General features: G+C 47.7%; 1 protein-coding gene across 5 annotated transcripts in view; it reads right to left on the bottom strand.

Moving 5' to 3' along the window:
• Positions 1 to 282: 282 nt before the first annotated feature.
• Positions 283 to 25,064, bottom strand: part of USP4 (ubiquitin specific peptidase 4) — a 51,538-nt gene continuing 26,756 nt past the window's right edge. For 2 of the 5 annotated variants that reach the window (XM_081817582.1, XM_081817598.1), the window contains 16 exons: positions 23,623 to 23,763; positions 22,702 to 22,819; positions 18,832 to 19,005; positions 16,816 to 16,974; positions 15,687 to 15,911; positions 14,641 to 14,724; positions 13,616 to 13,710; positions 11,133 to 11,324; positions 10,389 to 10,477; positions 6,994 to 7,221; positions 5,460 to 5,530; positions 5,079 to 5,197; positions 4,552 to 4,701; positions 3,458 to 3,561; positions 1,411 to 1,499; positions 283 to 1,044 (listed from right to left, as the gene is read on the bottom strand). In XM_081817582.1, coding sequence (XP_081673708.1) covers positions 883 to 1,044; positions 1,411 to 1,499; positions 3,458 to 3,561; positions 4,552 to 4,701; positions 5,079 to 5,197; positions 5,460 to 5,530; positions 6,994 to 7,221; positions 10,389 to 10,477; positions 11,133 to 11,324; positions 13,616 to 13,710; positions 14,641 to 14,724; positions 15,687 to 15,911; positions 16,816 to 16,974; positions 18,832 to 19,005; positions 22,702 to 22,819; positions 23,623 to 23,763 — 2,200 coding nt within the window. In that variant the 3' untranslated portion in view covers positions 283 to 882. Of the gene's footprint in view, positions 1,045 to 1,410; positions 1,500 to 3,457; positions 3,562 to 4,551; positions 4,702 to 5,078; positions 5,198 to 5,459; positions 5,531 to 6,993; positions 7,222 to 10,388; positions 10,478 to 11,132; positions 11,325 to 11,960; positions 12,058 to 13,615; positions 13,711 to 14,640; positions 14,725 to 15,686; positions 15,912 to 16,815; positions 16,975 to 18,831; positions 19,006 to 22,701; positions 22,820 to 23,622; positions 23,764 to 25,064 lie in introns of those variants that run through there. The other 3 variants (XM_081817591.1, XM_081817608.1, XM_081817624.1) reach the window with 3 other exon arrangements.

Genomic DNA, 25,064 nt, shown 5'->3' on the forward strand with positions numbered 1-25,064 from the left:
GGGGGGCCGGCCCGCCCAGAAGCCGGCGGGGCGGGGCGGGGCGGGGTGGGGGGGAACGACAGGTGGGGTGGAGAATCTCACTTCTTACCAAAGTCGGCAAGAAGGGAGAGGTTCCCATTCTCAAGCCAACGGAGAGAAACTGGACGGGCCACTGTACCCAGAAAGTTTTGTGTACCGACTTCTTTTAAGTGACATCTAATAAAAGCGCCACACCGTCTCCAACCGTCTCAATTCATCAAAGATGGTGAGGGACATAACAGAACTGCTAGGTTCCACACGAGATTGAGGGGCAGGAGACCCCAACACCAAATATCTTCATTTCATTAGGGGGAAGAAAGCTAGAAATTCCAAGATGGCTCAAAGGGAAACAGAAACGGGCTTCAGGGACTAAATTCTGAGGGAATTATAAACCCATGTCAGTGCACAGCAAGGGAGAAGGGGACAACATCAAGTGAACTGGAGGCTTGGTTTACTGTGGGCAGACTGCTGGGGTGACCAGGAACCAGCACCAGAATAAGAAATCCAGAAATTCAGGGCAACCTGCCGCAGGTCTTCATGGCCACCATGATCAATTACAGTGTTCCTCTCCATTCTTTGGAATTCATCGGCCTTACTCCACTGTGCACCCCCCTCCTGACCCCCTACTTTCCAGCTCCACAGGTCTTACAGAAATTTCTCACCACCTGTATAAAAAGAAAAATAATTCAGCCTCTTGACATAACCCTTCTGAGCAAACAGGGTCTCTTTTTTCTTCTGCTCATAAAAGAAGGGGATTTCTTCCTCTGGTTTTTAGACCGAACGCTAGTAGTCTTCAGAGTGTCAAAGATGTTCTCCTGGGGGATTACACTGGCGCTGTGGGGTGGCAGGGTCTCGGAGGCAGCATCAGTTGGTGTCCATGCTGCAAGCCTCATCGTCCCCTGTGCCTTGCTGCGAGCTGCCTGGGCTCGTCCCTCCCTCAGAGGATCCAGGAAAACAGACGAGTGAAGGCGTCTTATAAAATTCATCATCTCGACGTTGGTAAAAGAGCACGTAAGCTGCTTTTGTCTAAAACACAAGAGGGGAAAAGTTCATTCACAGGTTGGAATTATCACTCTTTCTCCCAGCTTTTCGCTCACTGTTCAAAACCTACTTTCAGAGAACTGCCATCTTGTCCTGTGCATCCATGCACAGAGGCCACCAGGAACATGACCCTGCCCAGAGAGTGGGGAAGGGCCAGTGCCTGTGACAGAACGCAGAGTGGAGCTTCTCATTTAGGAAGGGTCCTGGAAGGAATGGCAGTCAGCTCTTTCTCTACCACACCTAGCTCCCACTGTCACATAAGGATGACCAAATAACCAACTAGCCCAGGAGACTCTTCCCAGCTTTAATCCGTCAGGTAAGAGGAGGAACCAAGTACTAGAGCCTACTCACCACTATCTGATCCTCAGAGGCCAGGGACACGTTGCTATCATCAAAATAATACCATTTCCCATTCAGTTTGTTCTTCGCATATGCAGTGTCTGCCAAGTCAACAAAGAAAACAACCTCTAGCAATCACCAGAGAACTAATCTGGCTTTATTAGGCTTGCACTAAACAATTAACACTCTAAAAAAAATAAAGACCCCGAAATTAAGAGTAATTTACAGGTGACAACCAAAAAAAGATAACTCATCTTTTTTTGAAATCTGTTCTTCCTCAAAAAGGGTAAAAATGGGGCGCCTCGGTGGCTCAGTCGGTTAAGCGTCCAACTCTTGATTTCAGTTCAGGTCATGATCTCAGGGTTGTGAGTTTGAGCCCCGCGTTGGGTTCCATGCTGGGCATGGAGCCCACTTAAGATGGTCTCTCCCCCTCCCATAATCTCTCTCCCTCCTGCTCTTAAAAGAAAAGGGGGGGAGGGGCAGTAAAAATGGAGTGTCAGGGACCAAGGTTTTAGGCTGTAATTTTGGGAAACTAATCAAAAGAACAGAGAAATCCAGTATCAATCTTCAGGATGGCTATAAGCAATAATCCAGAGCCAAGGCACCCATAAAGGAAGCTGATACTTTAAGATTTAAGCAAAAATGGCTCTAAAAAGAATAGGTCAAATCAAACCCCACTTGGTCCAGCAGATGGCTACTGCCTCTTCCTGCCTCTGGAGCCTCCGGGGTAATCCCGGTGAGGGACACACTGGGCGTTGGGTTTGCAGAGCTGGAATGTGGACAAGACGCTTTAAATGTATCTTTCTCAGAAACTGTGAGTCAAAGTCTGTGGCTGGGTAACAATTCCTCACAGTGGTCCAAGCATTCCCCACAGCCAACACTTCCTGTCTTGATTTTATAGTATTCCCCAGCAGGATGTGGTTACAACAGCAATCCCAGCAGCAACGAGCAATTCCTGTCCCCTCCAGACTCTACAAAATGACACTCTCCTGGAGAACTGGTTGCTAGTCTCCACCTGCTGCGTGACTTGGGGCCAGACATTTATCCCTCACCGGAGCACCTACTGCGGGGTGAGGAACAGGAAAAGGTGCCGAGGGCCTGCCCCTACTGTCCCTCTCCCTCTGCCCCTCTCCACTGCACGCACGCGCGCTCTCTCTCAAATAAATAAATAAATCGTTTAAAAAACAAAAACCAAAACCTACACATTCCAGACATTTTGGAAGATAAGGTAGAGCAAAGAGAACGTCTCCTTGCTTTTTGCTTTAACATAGTTGTGATGCTAGCTTCTGTAAGGACACAAGTTTGAACATGTCATGGGCATTTCCCCACACTGTCATTCATTTTATTTGGCAATGGCCGTGCACTCGACTGTCATGTAGATGGACAGCAGTGCCAACTGCTGGGTCACCGATGCAGCTAATTTTTCACTGTTACAAATACATGAATCTTTGTGCATAAAGCTTTTTCCCAATGTCAAGTGCTTTCCTTGGGATAGATCCCAGAGGTGGGACTACTGGATTCAAGAATATGAAAATCCGGGGCGCCTGGCTCCTCAGCTGGTGGAGCAGGCGACTCCTGATCTTGGGGTCATGAGTTCGAGCCCCATGTTGGGTGTAGAGATTACTTAAAACTAAGATCTTTTTTTTTTTTTTAAGATTTTCTTTATTTATTTGACAGAGAGAGAGCGAGAGAGGGAACACAAGCAGTGGGAGTGGGAGAGGGAGAAGCAGGCTTCCCGCTGATCAGGGAGCCCGATGTGGGGCTCGATCCCAGGACCCTGGGATCATGACCTGAGCAGAAGGCAGACGCTTAATGACTGAGCCACCCAGGCGCCCCTTAAAACTAAGGTCTTTAAAAAAAAAAAAAAAAAAAAAAAAGGAAGACTATGAAGAGAGAGAGAGAATGGAGAAGCAGCAGTTTGGACCATGCCTGAAGCCTGACACTGGGGGCCTGAGGCGCTGTGTAAAGCACTGAGGACAGGGCCTGGCACACGGGAAGAGGCCAGTAGGACTGGCCAAGGGCCTTTCAGCACGTCCGGGCGGCAGACGCCAGTACTTACAGTGACCAACCCCCATGGCTCCGTAGTGGTTAGACACGGCAATGAGGTCGTACACGTAAGGCCTCGCCGACAGGTCACACACAAACTCGGACATGTTCAGAGCTCTGAGCACAAAACACAAAAATGGCCTTTAACACATTAACCTCAGAGAAAGAAGCTGGAGTAAGCGAGCACCCCCTTTTATGCACGAGACTGGCACACGGGAGCACTCGGACACGAGCTGCAGCAGGAACGAATGCAGAGGCCGCAGGGGCAGGGGCCCCGGGGGCTGGTGCAGCCTGGACAGAAGCCGCCTGGGGCGTGCCGGCCCCGCAGCCGGCGGCGGGCAAGGGCTCTGGGCAGGTAAGAGCGCTGCAGCAACTATGCAGAAATGGCCATCAGGACCAAAATTACTGTCGGTGCCATAAGCATTTCAGCTGAATACCGAAACAGGTCCCAGAAAACTTTTCTCCCCCAGTATTTTATTTTGAAAATTTCAAACATACAGAAAAGTTAAATGCATTTTTAGACAAACATCTATATTCTATCCGTGTCTCTACCTCCACTCCCACCCCCCAGGAAGCATTTTAAAATCTGCACTTTGTGGACGAACTCTTATCTGGTTGACTTACTTTCCTGGGCCTGTCACTCTGCGTCCTGGCACCTGGGGACACGAGTAGACAGCCAGTCCCACTCTCTGCCCCAGGGACCAGACAAGTGGCTCCGCAGCCCCGCTGCAGCCCCCAGTTATCCAGTTCTCCTCAGCAGACTACACTCCGGTTGCTTTTTCGTGCAGTTAACGAGAAGCAGCACTGTGTTTGTGCTGTCCAGACGAGCCCAGGCCCCTTGGACCAACGACGGACAGGAGGCCCAGTTCAGTGAGGGGGCAGCAATGATCAGCATCACTCTGAGCCTGGGAAGCGCTTCTGCTGGAGAATCTTTTCCCCAAAGGTAGGAGGATGGGGAGGGGGGTGAGCCGAAGTCCAAATGCCTGAAGCCCAGCAACACACCTCCTAATGCAGAAAAGTCTTTCGTGACAAAACTCAGCCAATCGGTGCCCAGGTCTCCTGCCTACTTCTTAATTTTCCTAAGAACACTGCAGCTCAGGGACCCACCTGACTGGGAATTCCACCACTGTGTCGAGCTTATCCCTCCAGTATCTATTGTAGGAGAAACGTTTGAGGTGGACCACCAGGATCTTCGGCAAGGACCACAGGTCAAACTTCTTAGTGGCCTGCTGATGCTTCTTACAGTTGGGACAGTACCTGCAGAGAAAAGAGAAACTTCCACTTAGCAGGGAGACGGAGAGCCAGGGCCCCCTGGGCACCCAAGCACGGAGGCACAGCCACAATCCCACAACATCTTTTCCTGAGCTCAGCATGGCTGCTTGCGGGGCAGGGGTGGGGGGGTGGGGGGGTGGGGGAGGGTGGCTATCTCTAAGCCACCTTCTGAAATGCGGGGGCGGGGGCTGGCTTTCTTAGTCTGGAAAACAACTTGTACAGAAAAACTGTGATATAGGGGTCAGTCATGTAAAGAAGTGACACCTCCCCCCCGTAAAAGGGTTTCTGTGTACACAGATGGCCCCAGCAGATCTCAGTCCGGGGTTCACGGGTGCCCCCGCCCAGACTGGGGAGCTGCATACCAGGGGTCGTGCTCCCCAAGAGTCTCCATGGTGGTGAAAAGCTCGATGCAGTCTCTCAGGGCCACAGCAGTCTTCTTCTTCTTCTGAGGCTGCAACATGCTCACGTGCTTCTCGTAGGCCTGTGAGGAAGAAAGCGCTGACTTCCAGTGGGGAAACGAGTTCTCACCAGGTGAAGCCACAACGTCACAAGCTCCCAGGCCAAGAAGATAATGTACTTTCTGAGGCCTCTGACCACATAATGACAAAATCTGTAAGTACTTTCTGTTCTCAGTCTGACACAGAATCTGTTAAATTGCTGGGGAACTGGTGACGGTGACCCAAATACACAGCCAGAGCAGAACCCAGCGCGCCCCCCCCAACCCAGAATCCCGAGTCACCTACCTCAGACTCCTGCTCATCATAATAAAGGCTCCGGGTCTCACTGTCCCAATCGATGGCCAGTGTGGATCGAGCTGCGGAGGAAGACCAAAGCGTCACTCATGACTAATGGCCAGCATAAGGAAAGGCTCTTCAGGTGATGGCAGTGAGAAGAAAACACTCAGCTACACCATCAACTCCTGCTCCCCTGTCAGCAGCCACAGCCTGAGCCAGCCAACTCTGAACCCCCAAATCCTTTGGCAAAGATTTCCTCAATGCCACAGTAAGTTCCAGAGGTGCTAAATATATAGGATACCGAAAGAGAGAGGTCAAGATGAAGTAACAGCGACCAGATCTGCCCTCTCACCTTACCTCATAAGAAAACCTGACGGAATAATGAAAGACTGTTTTGAGACGATGGGTACTGGGCAGAGGAAGAGTGCGATCCCCAAGAGAAGGAAAACAAACAAGGTGATGCCTACACCAGGTGCTGGATGCCCAGCTTACTGCCTGCAGGCACTTGCCAGACCACGGCATGGGAGAGACGGGGAAGGAACTGGGCAGACGGAGGTGGGGAGCTAAAGACTGGAGTTCGAGGAGGTGGCTAGAGTTTGTAAGGCATTGACAAGAGGAGGAGGCCACACAGAGAGGACGGAGCTGCAGAGACAGGGAGAGAGAGAGAGACCCGAAAATGCCTCAGTAAAGCTGGTATGAACACACATTTTTAAAGAGATCTAACAAAAAAAGAAAGGGAGTGAAAGGAAGCTAATTTCTTTTCCAGTGAAGGAGACACAGAATTGCGTCCAGGCAGGGGTCTTCTCCATCCTCTCGTGCTCTCCACACAACGCGCGTCCTGCCTGGATGCCTCTTCCGTGCGCTCGGCGGCCCCCGTTACCAGCTCCAGCTAACAAACAGCCCATGAAACCCACGACCATCATCTAGATGGGTCACACGTCATGAGTAGTCTTATGGAGCAGAAGAAATAGCCACATAGTCTCATAAGCGAGAGGACTCCGGGGAAATGCCGCCATGCAGGAGGCACGAGATGTGTTACCAACCCAGCACAGAGGCCCCGAGGGTGGTGGCGGTGGTGGGAGAGGACCAGAGAGACAAGCCTGACAAGATGGCTGGGGCAGGGGCTCAGGTCTCGTGAACATTTTTTTTTTTTTAAGGTTAAAAAAAATTTTGGTTTTTTTTTAAAGATTTTATTTATTTGACAGAGACACAGCGAGAGAGGAAACACAAGCAGGGGGAGTGGGAGAGGGAGAAGCAGGCTTCCCGCGGAGCAGGGAGCCCGATGTGGGGCTCGATCCCAGGACCCTGAGACCATGACCTGAGCCTAAGGCAGACGCTTAACCGACTGAGCCACCCAGGCGCCCTCGGGAACAGTCTTTAGGGAGCTTTAAGCCAAGGCCCACACAAGCGTCTATTCATGGAGCTACAGGGAGAAGGTGAGAGCCCAGCGCAGTGAGTACTGAGTGCAAACAGGATTTTCAGACAGAGTCTAAGCCCCCCCACCCCCCCAAGCCCAGTTTGAAAGGTCAAAGAAAGTGCTTACAGTTGAGTTTAAGTAGTTTTCCGTCAGTTGCAAGGGAATTTATGTCAGCTGTTCCATAGGAGTTCACAAGGCTGAAGGTAAAAAGCCTTTTCCGGCAGGGCTGGCCTTTGACCTTCTTCTGGGTGGTCTCACCGTGGTCACCACCTAGCTCATCCTCCCCACTGCCTTCTGTTTCTGAAAGCTGCTCTTTACCTTCTTCCTGATGCTCCATTTCTTCTTCGTCTTCTCCTGGCACACAAACAAAAACCAGTGTATATAACCTGCCACCACTTCAATGTTAAAAATTTTACTTCATACCTAAGTCTGGTGCTTCCTCCCACATTTTGTCCCGTGTACGTGAAACTCCATCTAGCCCTTTACAAGGCACCTGAATTCACCCTCATCACGAGCCAGTGAGACACGCAGAGGGGCCCTGCTAACGTGAGATGAGAGAGCGCAGGCCCAGGGAAGCTCATGGAGACCCCCGAAGGCACAAGGTGAGTCAGGAGGCCCACCTGTCCTAATGGGGGCCCCTCCACACTTGGTACTTTACTGGGCTTCACCCCACATCCTCTGACTCTTTCAACTTTGTCATCTGATCCACAGAGAGAAAAGGACCAAAGGGTTAAGAAACACAATTTAAAAGTCAATTTTAAGGGCGCCTGGGTGGCTCAGTTGGTTATGCGACTGCCTTCGGCTCAGGTCATGATCCTGGAGTCCCGGGATCGAGTCCCGCATTGGGCTCCCTGCTCAGCAGGGAGTCTGCTTCTCCCTCTGACCCTCCCCCCTCTCATGTGCTCTCTCTCTCAAATAAATAAAAAATCTAAAAAAAAAAAAAAAAGTCAATTTTAAAAGTACTATTATGATCACAAATACTAAGCAAAAACCTTCAGTTCCTCTACAAGAAACACGCTGACTATCCCTTCACCAAGCAGTTGGTGAATGTCTCCCACGTACAGGTGCCAGGCTGGGTCCCGGTGACCCAGCAGACAGGGTCCTCCCTATCTTTTTTTTTCCTCGTTATTCATTTGAGATTGCTGAGTTTCAAGAAATTTTTTTAAGTTTATTTTTTTTTTTTAGTAATCTCTACACCCAGCATGGGGCCTGAACTCAAGATCCTGAGATCAAGAGTTGAATGCTCTTCCAACTGAGCCAGCCAGGCACCCCTCAAGAGTTTTAATAGGCATTCTAGAGACATACGCTGATGAGTAAATTTCCCAGGTATTTCCAGAGAACTGGTATATGTGGCTGCAGTAAAATGACCCATAAACATAGTCATCGCACTTTTTGTTGTTAGGAAAAGGGGAAGTCAGGGTATTGGGTAAGTAATTTCAACAAAGATGGGACAACTCCAAAAGAGGAGAAGAAAGCATTTAAAATATGAAGTTTATATACTTGGGAAATAGCAGTAGAAATGGAAACTCTGAGGAAAAGAGGATGTTCCCACATAAGAATTCTCTTTTTCAAAGACAGTCTGCCTTGGGAGTGTTCCTAAGGAATGAAGGAAGCCAGGCCCAGGACAATCCAGCAGTTTCCGCTCAAGCCACAGGAACAGCACAGCCACGGATGAGGGTGTGACCCAGACTCCCATCGGCACCATTCCCAACCAGCCAGCTGGCCTACAACAGCCAGCCCGGCCCTCACAGACAATCCTCTTCCGACCAGCTCACTTGGCCCGAGACAGCCGCACTGCCCCTCTGACCCCCGGGGGAGCCTGCCCCGCTCCCAGCCCAGCAAGTGAAACCCTCCCCTACCTGCTACCTCTCTGAGAGGGACACAGCCAAAGCCTGCTTCAGCCCTACTCAGTGAACAAACAGAGCCCTGGAACTATAAAAACTGTTTCCTGGCTGGGCCACTGGCTGCCAGCTCCTCGGACAATCTCAGGAAGCTTCTGCTAATGCAGGAGTGGATACCACAGGATGAGAAAAGAAAGCAGAGTCCACTGACAGCAGCTAGCCCCGATCACTCAGAGAATCAGCAGGAGACAGCCACCACAGGCCTGACAAGGAGCCATGGCAGTAAAGACGTTAGAAGTATTTCAACATTAAACGGAGTTCGAAGTCTATGCACCAAGACTCTGTTAAAGGATTCGAAAGAAGGCAGTAATTCTTCCCGAACAGGAGACTGACAAATGGAATGTCTAAAAAGCGAGGCTAACTATAACAACAGCAAATACTTACATGGTGTGATTATTAATTGAGCATCCGTTATGTGCCAGGGACTTTAACCCACATTATCTCATTAAATTGTAATCTCAACTCTGTGAAGCAGATGTGATCATCCCATTCTGCAGATGGGTGAACCAAGGTTCAGAGGAATGAGGCGACTTGTTGAAGTCCACCCCACACTTTAAGCTAGGAATCACAGTGCTTTAACTGCCAGAGCGCCGAGAACCCACGGGTCACCCCGGGTCTGCTCAGAGAGCACAGTGCCTACCCTGCCATCTCTGTGTGTGGGGCGTGGGCACAGAACACCCTCCTCTTTATCCCCAGTGGGAGAACATCACAGTCAGGGCAAGAATAACATTAGGACTATACTAAACACTCAACCTAAGAGACTCATAATTTGCAATATCCCATGAGGACAGAGCCTTGTGGGCATTATCTCTAATACCAACTCTCACTTTCCAAGATGTGCGTATCATCTGAGCATTTGGATTTGCAACTCAAAATTTATGGCACTAACTTGGAGGACATTTGTGGTTTTATAGTGATAAACCCACTAAGTCACCTAGGCCCCCAAAAGAAGGGTGACAACCATAATGCAGGTCAGACACAGCCCCCCAGTCAGGGATGAGCTTGTGAGCATTTGGCCACAGGAGGACGGCGAAGGCTCCGGGTTTCCCGCAACCAGCCTCGCCTACCACTTTGTACACTGTGGCTCTCTTCGCTCCCATAGCGGGAGCTATCTAGTCAGTGATCACCTGTAGCTTCCTGGGTAGAAGGAAAGAAACACTCAGGAGAAACTGTCTCTGCCCTCTGGCTGGCTGGCCAGGACTCCTGTCCTTCCCAGAGGCAGTGCCACATCAGAGGGACGGGTAAGGGCCAACATGACAGCTCTGCAGATGGAAGCCAGGTCATGGAGGCAGTCAAGGGCTGGCTGAGCACCCACTCTACCCATCCCAACGGACCAGAATCAACTCCTGACTTTGCCTTGTGACCCCGGGCAAGTCACTCAGTCCTGTCAGGCTAACTCTGCCTGAGGTGAAAGCCAACCTACATGTCTCAGAAGATTCCACGAGGCGCCGAAGTTGGACAGCATGGAGTGGGTGCAACGGGGCTCCCAGGTCTGCTCTCCAGCCAGAGCCCCCACCCAGCCTTACAGCCTCCCTCTCCCGTGTGTACAACACCTTTGGAAGAAGAGGGAGGTCAGGAGGGATTTGGTCAGTCACAGCCCATAGCGTGGCGAGCACTCACCTTCACAGCCGCCCCTGGAGCCATTGCAGGCCCCCGGCTCCAAGGGCGAGCTGCCAGACTCCTCAGGCAAAGGCTGTTTTATATAGCGGCTGGGAAAAAAGAAAGAAAAGGAATTATTTGTTAGCCATAACATTTACCTGTTTTTCTCCATGACTCAGCTAAATGTGGTTCACAGCTGACATACAGCTATTCACAAAGCAATTCAGATAAATAAAAGGGCTTTAAAATCACATGATGGCTCAATACTTTAAGAAACTGAGAGGAACCCAAAAGATAAGATGTTTTAAGTACCAAGTCACTGAAGGCTCTGAGTCTTCTATGAATGCCTGTTTCAAGTCTTCTACAAATGTCACGTGGCACCATCATTGAAATAAATATTTCTCAGTAACATTAATCACCAGCTTCAAAATGATAGGGGAGTACTTTGGAAACTATATTCAAACACAAACGGACATCAAAGCACTAGATGGCCCAAACCCACTGACTGACAAGTGTGACAGACACAATTCTAGGGACCACAGAAGAAGCTGAGGTGCTCAGTGTCATGGCGCTTAAGGGGTGCCAGATGCCCTATCCCCACAGCACCTGTCCTGGCCCTCCCGGGGGCCGGCCCAACTGCATTTTCATAGGACTGAGCACCCAGGACCAATACAGGCACTGAGAGGGGGAAGATGGGGGAGGCATTACAGAGACTGGGCTCATCGCGTTTTTAGGTTGCAAGCAAAACGCATTCCTGCCACCAACCTGATACGCTCACAAACAGCCTGGTACAAAGACTGGAGGGTTAGCTTGTGCTTGGCAACAGAAACCAGCAGTGGCTGCCCGTACAGCACGGCCCCAGAGGAAGTGCTCGACGGCCTGGACTTCCTTTCCCTGAAGTAGACTGGAAGCGTGACACATTCAGAGCCATCATCGGAGGTGCCGCAGACCTCGTACCTGTGTCAATCACAAAAGAGGGCACCTTCAGCAGCAGGTCACTACGAGCAGCAGAGATCTGAGCTGCAGCTACACGGTGGCCAGGACTGTGGTTGCTGGGACAAACCATACCTCAGCATAAAAGGTGGATAAACCATTTCCAAGATGATTCTAGAAGCTGGGTCAGCAATCCCAAGGGTCACTGTCAGCAAAACGTGATACACAACCCAGGACTTGGGGCTAACGTGATTCTCTTTCCCCCAACCATGGCCTCAACTCTGTGGTCCTTCAAATGGAACTCAACACAGATGACAGCCATCATCCAGACCATCACTGCAGATACAGAGGCACAGGGGGCTGGGGTGGGAGGGGGGGCCTGGCCACCAACTTCATCTTCTGTAACCAAGGAGCTCAACTTTTAAAAAGGTATTCCTACATGCCCTGACCTTCAATAAAACCAAATATCATACAAGAATGTATACCTAGAATATTAGGCAAAGATTCTTTATTTCAAATGAGGAAGCAAATTTATAAAACTAACTGCCATCTTTGTTCAAAAACATTGAAATTAAAGAATCATATTTAATTTTTTAAAAATTAGAGATAACCAAAGAAAATGCTAAATACAAATCAATGATTTTGAAAAATGTGTCTTACTTAGTGAATACATGGGATTGAGGAGATTTATAGATGTTTTATCCTGGAACAGATGTTACCAAAATTGCTGGCAACCGACTGTAGTCTTTCCCTCTTCCTATAGGGGGAGACACAAACTTACTGATTCAATTTTTGGAAAACTATAAACAAACATACACACAAAACCCTCCCCAGATGCCTGGCAAACGATTCTAAATGAAGTAGGTGCAGGAGGAGTTCTAAGAAAAACTCACAAAAATGTCCAAGATGTGCTGGGTAAAGGCCCTATGGTCCAGCATTAGGGTCAAGAACCACGTCTTAGGAGTGAGGCTGGCCCAAATATCAGGCCTGTCACTGTCACTTTCTGGCTGCTGTAACAGGGCCACATGCCCCCCTCTGACACTGCTTACTCAGTGAACAATGGGATTACCCACCTTAGAGGATGGTGGTGAGAAATCAGTAACTCAGCAGCACGGTGCTCCACATGCTCAAAAAATATTAGCAGTACTAGTGTGTTTTCATGACAATTACCAATTCATCTTTAAAACAATTTGCTTCCTTATGGTTGGCACTCAGGCCTCCACAAATTCCTTCGTTGGTGGTGGTTTGCCAGGTTCCCCACACGGCAATGCGCCAGCACCTCTAAGCTCTGGTGTTTGCAAACATTAGTTTCCAGAATTGAGGGAAGGCGCTGTTCAGGACTTGGGATCAGAAATGGACAGCCTTAGCCTGAATCCCAGCATGAGCCCTGGTGCCCTCCATTTGTAAAGTGAGAGAAGATGGCTGTGAGTGGAGAGGCAGCTGCGCAAGTGTGAACAGAACCAGGATCTTGGAAGCGGTCAAGAAGTACTCCTTTTAGAGTAATCTAGAGGTCACAGGCCCAAAAACTTAAAAGGGAAGGAAAAGTCCTCCTTGGTGCACTGCATTCCTCTACCAAAACACAAACCAAAACAAATGCTAAAAACCTTTCTCAGCAGAGTCAAGTTTCCAGTGAGAGGGAACGAGGGAGAAAGAGCATGGGTGTGGTGTACATTCAAGCTTCCCCGAGCAAGTGGCTGTCAGAGCGCGCAGGCAAGCTCACATTCCCCTCCACCCCACTTGGGAGAGGGGGACACACAGGTACAGGGCCTTGAAGTAAGGGGACCTGGGAGGGGCCGAGGGGGCCAGTGGAGCTGGGGGTGTACTATCCCCACACAGATGAGAAAACTAGGTCTCAGAGCTTACAGATTGTTAGAACAGAAAAAGGCTGTTTCCATCAAACCTCCTTGTCGCTCTTGAGACGGTACCTGCCCAAGGAGCCACTGCCTGTACCACATCCCTTCTCTCATCTTCCCGTGGCCCCTCGCACAGCTCTAACTCTTCTTGAGAAAGGCATTTCCGGCAGCAAGTCCATCTGCAGAACCATTAAATAGGCCTTCTTAAAAGGTAGTGACTGTTGACAAAAGGCTATGTCCGTGCCGAAGAGAATTATCTGGAATGTCTAGCTCTGAAGTGCCAGGAGGTGCTTAGCACTGATGGCTGCCCACAGTTCTCTGAACACCCATCCCCTGCACCCAAGAGTCAGGGCAAATCCACCTGAGCACTGAGTACCAGATCTTCTGCTCTGGAGACACCTATAAGGCAAAGCCTCTAGAATGTTTCCTTTGACCCTGCAGCAGAAACCGCTGAGTACTCACACAAAAATGTCATCCCGAGGCATGATGTGGTTTAAACCTTCATCCATTTGGAAAATTTTGTGGAACCGGTGATTATATACATCTGTGACCACCATCTAAGAATCAACAGTAACAGAAAGATTACAGATGGTTAAGAGCCTCTACATACAACCCAGGAGCAAATGAAAACGATGTGCTGCCAGTATGGCCTCCAGAGAGACCGCCATGCCATCAGCCCCAGAGCTCAGGGGCCAAGGCCCAAGGGAGCACAGCGTGACTGCCACCAGCAGAAAACATGCTGGTAACATCTGTCCGGAGGTTTACAATGGGATCTGCCCTCAAGTGGCAGGAATGGTGGGGAGCGAGTGCTGACCAGAGACTGGTAGTCATCCAGAAACCTCTGGGGTGTCCCCCAGGGCCAAGAGTCTTGAAACCATCCTCAGCACATAGCTGATCACACCAAACCCCAACTACACAACTGCCTAAAAGCAGCAGGAGTACAAGGGGAGTGGGGCTGAGCAAGGGCACTGACCAGTGCTGGGACCGGGGACGGACTCGGAGCATACTGGAGGATGGGGAAAGGGCTCTTCACTTTCCCCACCTCCACACAGGGCCTCAGCAGAAAGCCCAGCGAGGGGAGCTGCTTTTGAATAAAGATTTCCATCAACAACATCATAATATCACTCCAGACATACAGGATTTAGCGTAGGGAAGAACTTCTAGCTTCTCATACTACACAAAAGGTCATGAGGGAAGGGGCAGGAAAGCTGACAGCAGAGCCCTATTCCTGGCCCTCTGACCACGGCTAGTGGGCCATCAACGGAAGACAGAGTGCTCCCTGTGGCTGAAGGGACAGTCTTAGCCGCAGTGTGCAGTGCACAGTGAGCGAGGGCCAGGAGGTCAGCAGGTCTGAGGTATCCACATATAAGCATGTTTGTGCTGGCCAATAAGAACTACCCCTAAAATGGCTACAAGTTTGAAAATACACTCCCAAGGACTATGAAGCGGCCCCAGGAGGCTGCGTGCCACTGACCGCCCCGCCTTACGTTTTCCGCAGCAACACCGGACAGCCTGGAGAGTGCCTCGCACAGGTCAGACACGGCCCCCATGAGCGGCACAACCACACGGTACTGCAAGAGAGAGACAGGAGGGGTGACGAGGGTGCTCAGCAAAGCGTAGGAGACGAGCTGGGAGGAGCAGGCATCACGGAGGGCAGAGATGACCTCCCAGGAAGTGTGCATGAGGTCAGGGCCCAAAGGAGGGTCAGAAGAGCAAACAGCAAGTCCTCTGCCTCGGCACCCGTCTCTCTATTTGCGCAGCAGCACAGAAGCCAGCCATCTCTTTCCCTCCTCAATACTGCTTTTTTTTTTTTTTTTAAGATTTTATTTATTTATTTGACAGAGACAGACACAGCGAGAGGGAACACAAGCAGGGGGAGTGGGAGAGGGAGAAGCAGGCCTCCCGTAGAGCAGAGAGCCCGATGTGGGGCTCGATCCCAGGACCCTGGGATCATGACCTGAGCTGAAGGGAGACACTTAACAACTGAGACACCCAGGCGCCCCTCCCTCCTCAATACTGCTTTGTCTCATTCTTCACTTTTGGCAGTCATCCACTACTTCCTTGAAGGAATGGCTGAAAATTCTACAAACTGCCACGTGATGGCATCTGTAAGAGGTGAAGAAACCAAAGCCAGAAGACGAAGCAGTACAGTCTTCCGGTAAGCCAGTAGCAGGGCGGGACACTAAGACCCGCTGGCCATGCCATCCATCTAGCCTTCTGTTCTAGCAGACTCTCCTGGCTGACTGACCAGGAAGTACCCTCCTGCTGCCTCCCAGCATTCAGATGCTAGGACCACTCAGCAGATCAGTCATGTTACCTTAGCTGAATGAATGGAGCAGGGGGAAAAAGGTGACAGAGAAGCCCAGAGGACCTTCACGATCTTCCCTGAGAGATACAGGATTACACAAAGGTCTGACGGAGGCCGAGGGCGCACACTCAGGCAAGCGCCACGGGGATTCAGAGGCAGCTGGTAGAAGAAGCCGCGCTCAGAGTCCCACGGTGAGGGGTGCCGTGAGGGTGCAGATCCTCTTACCTGGGTAGGTCTGCAGCGAGGGTCAGCAGGAACCAGAAAGACCTCCATAACTCTATCTTTCTTCAGGGGCAGTGGGAGAGTTAGATAGCAAAATGGATCAAAGGTCACAGAAACCTTAGCACATTCTGGGCAAACCAAAGTAGATTTGAAGAGGCCGTGGAACGTGTCCACAATCACAGAGTCATTCCTTAACCTGTGATTCTCCCAGGCTTCCTTTGCCACCACCTGGAAGGAGAAAGATAAACAAGACATTCTCAACACACCCAAGTTGTTTACCCCTTCATCCAGAATGATCCACAACAGAATCTGAGCTGGACCGTGAGGCAGTCTCTGCAGCAAAGAACTTGGTCCAGGCCAGCCAGGGCTTGGACTGCTCTCAGCATACCATTCTCACAACCACATACCAGCTCTATGCCCAATCCCACACTTAACGAAGCCTTCACGTAGGATCGCGGGGCATACAGGCGTCTGCGTGTCCTCTGATGGGAGACAGACAGCCCTGACAGCACTGGGGGCAAATGGACCTGACTAGGGCAAGGACTGCCTCCTATAAGGTGTTCAATGATCCAAAGTCCCTTCACAGTGAGGTTTTAATTTATACTATAGTTCAGCTAATTCAGCTAACTCATCGTTTTTCCTTCAAGATATAAATACTACTTTAAAGTTTTCATATGATTAAGCCCAATGTGATAGGGGAACTTAAATACCAAAGTCCCTTTCATTAGATCAGAAAATCGAGGCAAAAAAATCAGTACCTTAATAATGTTAATAACAAACTATTTTAATAATCCTATATGTATTTTAAGGAGGTGGGTAATAATCCCAAGGCCCATACTACAGGCACTTTAGTTTTTAGACTGCCCTAGTCTCTGGTTCAGCAATGGAATTATACTACACAAACTGACACTAACTTAAAGAAGCCCAAGCAGGAGAATTAGGAGTAACTAGAGTTTGCCTCTTTCTGACCCGGAATGCATTTCTCCACCACAGTCCGTGTCCACGTCATCAACAGCAAAGGGCAACCAGGGTCCTGGCATCAATACTCAAAGACTCAAATAATGTCCCTGCAACTCTCAGTAGGAGGCAACTTCTATGAAATGCGATTGTTCAAAAATCTTCAATATCATACCGCATCTGGCCGCCCATTGGCATCCTTCAGCTCCAGGTAGGGTTTCTTCTTTACTCGGTTCAGATCTTCGTGCAATCCGTCTAGAAGAAAGGCTAACAGCTCCTGAGAGTCTTGTTGCTGGTAGCCAGAAAACTGAGGGGCGAAACGTCCCACTTGGGTCTACAACAAAAGCAATCACATCAGAAGGCATAAGATTTAAAGAACCAGTGAAGTCAGATGGGAACTTGCCATCAAAAATAACTTTGCAGGGTCACCTGGGACAGTAAGGGAGAACATCATCCGGCCAAGTGGCCCAATTAATTCTCAAGAGCTTAAAGGAGGCCAGTAGTTCTCGCCAGAGACAGGGCTCAGATCAAAAGCCAGGACAATAGTAGACCTGGCACCTGGGCCACTACCCTAAAGGAAGAGTGAAGGGTGGCATCCTGAGTGGCCAACACCTTGCAAGTACTAACACGAATCCCTCTTACTTCCTTCTTTGGTTCAGAGTCTCCACGAGAACTTAACAAATGCTATCTGCATTAGCCAGAGGAATCCTCCTGTACCTAACAGCCCTCCTGTCCTTAAATAACTGTCTGCCTTGTATTGCTCTGCATTCATGATCCTCAAGAGCATGGTCCCCAACTAGCACCACCAGCATCACCTGGGAGCTTGTCAGGAATGCACATTCTTGGGCCCAACCTGGACCTACGGAATCAGAAACTCTGGGTATAGGTCCAGTAGTCTGTGTTTAACAGGCCCCTCCAGAGGTTCTAATGAATCCTAAAGTTGGACAATCAATGCTTTCCACCTGTGTTGCCCAGTACCATAGCCACTGACCACATGTGACTATTTAAATTAAAATTAAATACAATAGGGGCGCCTGGGTGGCTCAGTCGTTAAGCGTCTGCCTTCGGCTCAGGTCATGATCCCAGAGTCCTGGGATCAAGCCCCGCATCAGGCTCCCTGCTCAGCCAGGAGCCTGCTTCTCCCTCTCCCACTCCCCCTGCTTGTGTTCCCTCTCTAGCTGTCTCTCTGTCAAATAAATAAAATCTTAAAAAAAAAAAAAATTAAATACAATAAAAAAGTTCAGTTCCTTGTTCACACTAACCACATTTCAATGGCTAGTGACTGCCATACCAGACGGTGAAGAGAAAAAGTGTCCACCATCAAGGAAGCTCTGCACTATCCCTAATATCCCTAAATACGGTCTGCCAATTGTTCATTTACATGAGTTTGAGCTTAATGTGCCATCACCGGATTCTGGTCTCTTTCTGACTTCATGGTATGGAAACAGTAATTTACATGTATTTCCCATGATTAATGTGACCACAGGGGTAAAAAGAATTAGTTTTTAATTTCGATAAACCATTTAAATTTTCTCCCTGAGCCAAGTTGCTTCTACCCTCCGACCCTTTGAATAAAAAATAAGCCTATCTTTTTCCACCATGTGCTTCATGAAGGCTCCTTAAACTCCACTGGTGCAGGCTAAATAGGGTCTCTGATTTCAAAATATGAAGGCAAGGTCCTTCCCCTCAACAGGAAAAAACATTTAAGGCAAGGGAAAGCCCAAGTGGCTCCAAGAGCCCACTGCAGTTCACCCAATCTTCCTAGCTGAGGGATCCAAGTGAGAACTGACTTTCACACCACATTCCAGGAATATCAACCCAATTTCTGACTGAGGGGTCTCACACTGTGTATAGGTTCCAGGCTCAGAGAACCTGGGAATACACTTCAGATAATACTGGAAATTAAACTGAATTATTACAGTCTGGCTTAGGATGTTTCCTACTTCAAGACTGGCACCACAGAATACAGCACTCTGAGCAACCAGCTTACAAACGACTTCTGCAGTATCCTCAGCCCAGACGTGGGGGCTGAGGTCACTTAGAGTAACTGTGCGCTGCATGACTGAACAACAGAAAAGGAGGATCTCATCATGTGGGGCTTTTAATCTCATCTTAACCCCAAAATGCAACTGAAATAACACTAAATCACTCTCCCCAAAATGGAAAAAAGGAAGTATATATAGCAACCTACTTTGAACATGCGAGGTGCCACGTGAGAGTCCCTTCCAGACCACATCTGTTTAATGAGCTCTGCATAGGCTTCTGCAATTTCCCCTTTCATTCCCAGAGGGTTATCTCTGTTGATTTCAGCCTCATATTCATCTTTGAGAAAGTAGTCAGTCAGTGGTGCAGTGTTGCTCAAGCACTGAAAAAGAACACGATCAGAGCTCACACCCCTTCTGGCAAGCACACAGAGATAAAGATAAACCAAGTTATTAAGGTCCACTGAGGGTCAACTCCCAACAAAAGGAAGTTCTCAGGAGATTCTCTACAAGGCTCACAATTGTAAGGCATAGCCTCCCAGAAGCCCAAGCTGGCGGCCTGCCTTGCAGCTAACCTCCCAAGGACATGGTCTTGGGGCTCACACTGTCTAAGTACAGTCTCTGAATAACTATCTGAGGGCAAAAGCTGCATACCCCAAGTGCTTGACAGAATAATTTTCTATTCAATGAAAGATGATAATTTTTAACATCATAATTTTAAGATGATAATTTTTTTAACTGGAATTGATTAGGACATTCCACTATCTCATGGGAAGACAAAATATAAATAAGCTGAAGGCAAAATATCTTACTAGAGCTGAAACATTATGGGGGAAAAGATCAGGATAACGAGATAGTAGAAAAAGTAATATATAACATTAATATCCATGTGTACATACTAATTTTAACTCTTCAAATTAAAAAACTGAGTTTTATCAAGTGTTTTTTCTGCATCTACTGAGATGGTCGTATGGTTTTTTCCTTTATTCTGTGACTATGCTAAGTGACACACATTAATTTTTCAGGTGTCCAATCAACCACGTTCTCCTGGTACAAATCCTACTTGTTCTACACTTTCATCTAGGTATCACTGAATTTGATTTGCTAAAATTTCATTTAAATTACTTGTGTCTACAGTAATGAGATATGACTATCTAAAATCTTCCTTTTTTAAAAAATTCCTGTCGCAGGTTCTGGCTGGCTCAGTCGGTGGAGCATGTGATTCTTTGATCTCAGGGTTGTGAGTTCAAGCTCCACACTGGGTGTAGAGATTAATTTTAGAGGGGCGCCTGGGTGGCTCAGTTGGTTGAGCGACTGTCTTCGGCTCAGGTCATGATCCTGGAGTCCCGGGATCGAGTCCCACATCGGGCTCCCTGCTCAGCGGGGAGTCTGCTTCTCCCTCTGACCTTCCCCCCTCTCATGCTCTCTGTCTCTCATTCTCTCTCTTGCAAATAAATAAAATCTTTAAAAATAAATAAATAAAATAAAATTTTAGAGGGCACCTGGGTGGCTCAGTTGGTCGAACGACTGCCTTCGGCTCAGGTCATGATCCCGGGGTCCTGGGATCAAGTTCCACATCGGGCTCCCCCTGCTGTGCAGGGAGCCTGCTTCTCCCTCCCTCTCTCTCTGCCTGCCACTCCCCCTGCTTGTGCTCTCTGTCAAATAAATAAATAAAATCTTTAAAAAATAAACAAACAATCAAAATTTGAGAAAAAAAAATTCCTTGTCAATTTTTGGTATCAGAGTATGCTGCCTTGTAAAATGATTTGGGGAGCTGTCTCTTTTCCCATTTCATGAAAGAGTTTTTGTATGATTGGTATTACTTCTTGCTTTAAATCTTTGAATATATTCACCAATAAAGCCATCCAGAACAAGAATTTTCTTTGTTGTAAAGCTTTTAATTACTGAGTCAATTTCTTTAACAAATACAGGACTATTCATAATTTCTATTTCTTCCTAAGTTTGATAAATTATGCCTTCCAAAGCAACCTGTCCAAACTTGTCATCTAAATTGTGTTATTGGCATAAAGTTGTTCTATCTTCTAATCTTTTTAAAATTTTTTAAATTTAATTTTATTTAAATTTTACTTATTTAACATAAAGTGCAATACTGGTTTAGTTTACTATCCTCTAATCTTTTTAATGGCTATAGGGTCAGTAGTGATACTCATCTTTCATTCCTAGCTTTGGTCATTTATATTTTCTCTCTTTTCTTCTTCATCAGTTTCCCTGAGCATTTATATCAATTTATTATTTTTTTTTTCAAAGAATCACATTTGGCTGCAGTGTAAATCACCCCTGTATTTCATTAATTTCTGGTCTTCTATTATTCCCCTCCCACTTCATTTGGGTTTCATTTGTTCTTTCCCTAGCATTAGGAGATAGAAACTTAAATCATGGAAATTTAACCTTTTTTTTTTCCCTGAGATTTACATGTAGAGCTATAGACCTCCTCATTATCATTATCTTCATTTAACAGTTGAGGAAAATTGAGGATACAAAGAGTTGAGAAAACCTACCCATGAAATGCCAAATCTCAAGTTTCTTTTCTTTAGTACTCTGCTCTTCCCATCTCACTACAGTGGGGAAAAAATAATTTCCAAATCCAAGAGTTACCTATTTTTTTACATGTCTTTTTATTTTCTCCCTTCTACTCCATGAAACTTCAAAGTTAGACTGTAAGTCCTGTGAATACAAAAACCATGTCTCATTTGCTCACCACGGAGTCTCTATGTATAGTAAAGAATTTGGCCTTGCCCAAAGAGAAAGTCCAGCTTTTGTCCTTGGCTTCTGTACTTCTACATCTTTTTTTTTTTTTTTTTTTAAGAAGGCTCTGTACCCAACATGGGGCTTGAACTCACGACCCTGAGATCAAGAGGCACATGCTCTACCATCTGAGCCAGCCAGGCGCCCCTTGCCCTTGGCTTCTGGAAAATACTCTGTTGACCCCTGGAATGTTATCCCTGACAGGAATATCTTTGTTTGTCTGGAGGTCATCAGTCATACTGGAGAATCTAACACTGTATTTGGGGTGGTGGTAGCCACACTTATACTGTCATCTTAGGGTGAGAGCCAGCCACTCCAGAAAGACCAACACTGTGACTTGGGGGGAACAGGGGGGCAGGGGGGACGGACGGACTTGGGTCACGTCTTATCAGTCTACCTGGAGACTGAGTTTAACCACCTAGGCAATCAATCAATCAATCATGCCATGTGATAAACCACCAATAAAAACTCTGCAAACCAAAGCTCAGGTGAGTTTATATATTTGGCAATACCCCATGCCTACTGTTACACATCAATGCCAGGAACGTAATGCATCCTGACTCCACAGGGAGAGAACAACAAGCTTTGTACTGGGGACCCTCCTGGACTCTCCCTATTTGCTCCTTCCCTTGGCTAATTTTAACTTGTATCCTTTCCCTATAATAAACCACAACTGTGAGTATAATAGTTTTAAGTGAGTCTATGAGTCCTTCTAGCAAATTACTGAAACTGAAGGTGGTCTTGGGGACTCCCAAACTTGCAGCTGGTGTCAGAAGTGAAGGCAGTCTTGGGAACTCTGCCCTCCTAACTCTGTAGCTGGACCCCAACTCCAGCCCATGTCCACCACAGTATGGTCACACAGTATGTCCCCAGTAACTATTTGATCAACAAACAAATGAAGTATCAAAGGGAGGATTTTAGGATTTTGCACTATCAGGGGCATGAGATAAGACAGCATCACTGGTAAGAAGATGGTACCAGCTGTAGTGAGTTCTCATCCCATCAGAAACCAGCCAGGCAAGTACTCCAATATTTTCTGGGGAGATCATCCCTAATGGCCAACAAAATTCAAAGTATTTTTACTGTAAAACCCACCCCAGAACTGATTAAGAAGACATTTTAGGACCATTAAAAGTGATGAGGCCATTCTGTACTTACCAGTGGGAGATGCCCTGATAGGGATCCCTGAAGCTCTAACAAAGGGTAGGCAGGTACCCCTGGTAAAGGATCCCCCAACATTTTAGCATGCCTTTCCTAACCACACCTCAGTCCTGTGAAGAAGCAGTTATTGAGACGACAGTTCTCCCCTCTACCTGCAAAGCGGAGTTCATGAAGCAGGTGTTCCCCAGGTTTCCAAGTCCGCAGAGCCCAGGCTGAATGTGAGACGATGGGGACTCCTGACAATTATATGAAGCAGAGAAGCCAGATCCACTGGAAAACACAACCCACATCAGCAATAAAAGCGAGTGCTGTGCAAATGCTCTCCGGATACCTTGTGGGGCTCCTCCAGGGCCTCTACAATTCTTATCTGGCAATAATTCCATGATACGAGTTTTTTCTCCTCCCCTTGCCAGCCCTCCAGCCACTCCCCTTCTCCTACCCCTGCCCCTGATTTGACATGACAGTAGGTGGTAAACACATCCTTAAGGGGAGAAATGCTGAGTTCTCTAGTTTCAGGCTTTTGGCAAATGCTAACTGTGTCCCTCTGGAAGGCTAACAACTACCATGTGACTTCAGGGAAGAACATGTGGTTACCAAGATTAAGAGCTCACACCTGCCACCACTCACCAGGCCACACTCGGTCCTAACTGTGCCTGAGTATTCATGCACACTCTCTTGCCTCACCCTCCTCCTCATTCAGTCTGTGCTATGTGGCAGGCACTCGTGAGATGCTTGCACAAAGGTCACAGCCATCCGGAGGGGGAACAGGCAGGGATCCCCCACAGCTGAGAACCATTCCCTCAGAGCTATTACTGTGCTGTGATATGGCCAGTCCATCCCTGCACACAAAAAGTGGTGACCCCCCAGGACCACCAGTGACTTAGGCTGTCATATAAGCAGCTCATATAAGGACAAGCAACGTTAAGTGAGAAGTAGGAGGCATACTTCATGGTGGGTATGAAATGGAGAGAGAAAACACATGCAGCCTGCTCCCACGGGGAACCCTAATCCCACCAGGCTTAGTGTGGCAGCACTCGGAGGGAGGGAAGCAAAGTGAAAGGGCCTGCTCTTACCCCCTGCTGACACCGGAGCTGTGCATCCCAGAGGTATTAGTGCTATCACCATTTGCAATGGGAGAGGCGGACACTGAGGAATAGGGACTTGCTGATGATGTTGGAGAGGTAGGAAAATTTCTGCTAGGCGCAGTGCTTGATCTGGGAGAGAGAAGCAGAGACAACGCTACTGACTTTTTGCAAAAAGCAAGCCCTACTGAATGCCTTGGGTCTCTTTCCAAGAAATAAATGTTCTCCAGATTCAGTTATTTAAAATAAACTGCAAAAGCCCTACTGTCATACTACTTCAAGATAAATTTTATTTAAATGAGTCAAGAAATTAACTGGTCTTCCTGGTCTCATTCATTCACATGGTTACCCACCCAATCTCTCAGTAGGATGAACCACAAAGTTGATCTTTAGGGCATCCTGACTTGATTTATAAATCATAAACTTCCCTAATAAGAGTTACCAGTGAAAGACACAGAAAAATGGCAGTAAGAGATGAATATCCCCAAAAATACTTGACCCGAAATGAACAGCTGGTTATAAGTACACTACAACAGGAAAACGGTAATTCGGCTTCACTATGCTATTCAAGGAGAATTGCTTTTGCTTCCTCAAATTTATCAAATGTGAGTAACCTCTGTCTCAAACTTATGTTTTGATATTTTTCATAGCATCTTATTTTAGATTTATTCCAACTTCCTGATTAATAAATGCAAGCACTGTCCCAAATATTAAACTGGTATGATTTTTATTAATTTTCTACTAAAATCTGTATAAGAATATGTAGAAGAAAGTGAATTGTTCTGCTTTGTTTCAAATATGTACAAACGTGATTTTCCTTCTAGATTTGGGGTTATTTTTAGACTACAGAAAATGATTACAATATGCCCCAGCAGAGAGCCCAGTCTAATGGGATCTGGTCTCAACCAGGGTTCCCTGCAAGAAAGCGAAACAAGGCAGCAGAGATAAGGAGTGACCCTGCACCCACACCTGCAGTGGACAGACATCAGGAAACTACCCAGGGGCCTAATTGGGCATCAGGTACTGAGTTCTGCTCCACACTCTGACATCACAGTGAGAGAGGGAAAGAGGGCTCCGCAGCCCCTCACCTTCCCATAGGGAAATGAACCTTTCTCAAATCCTGAAGAGCATCTGCTTCAGAGAGCCTCATCCTCATGCTGCAAATAAGTCCAAGAATCTGGATACCTCTGTAAATGAGACTCGGCAGAACCAAGGGCATTGAAGGTGACTTTAGCACACACATGAAACCTGTCCAATATGATGCAGGCAGGAAAGTCGCTACTCAAGGCTGGTCTGAGAGGGCATACCATTCTCAGGTCTGTTGACAGGTACTATATGATAGTGAAATTCAAATTCTGACGTGCAGAACCTCAAGGCATATAGTCTAATACTCACTCCCCTTTTTACTAACTGTTCACTACTAACATTCTATT

Source organism: Leptonychotes weddellii, chromosome 1, assembly GCF_054177405.1.
Source record: "Leptonychotes weddellii isolate Sample4059 chromosome 1, ASM5417740v2, whole genome shotgun sequence".
In the NCBI taxonomy this organism is placed as follows: Eukaryota; Metazoa; Chordata; class Mammalia; order Carnivora; family Phocidae; genus Leptonychotes; species Leptonychotes weddellii.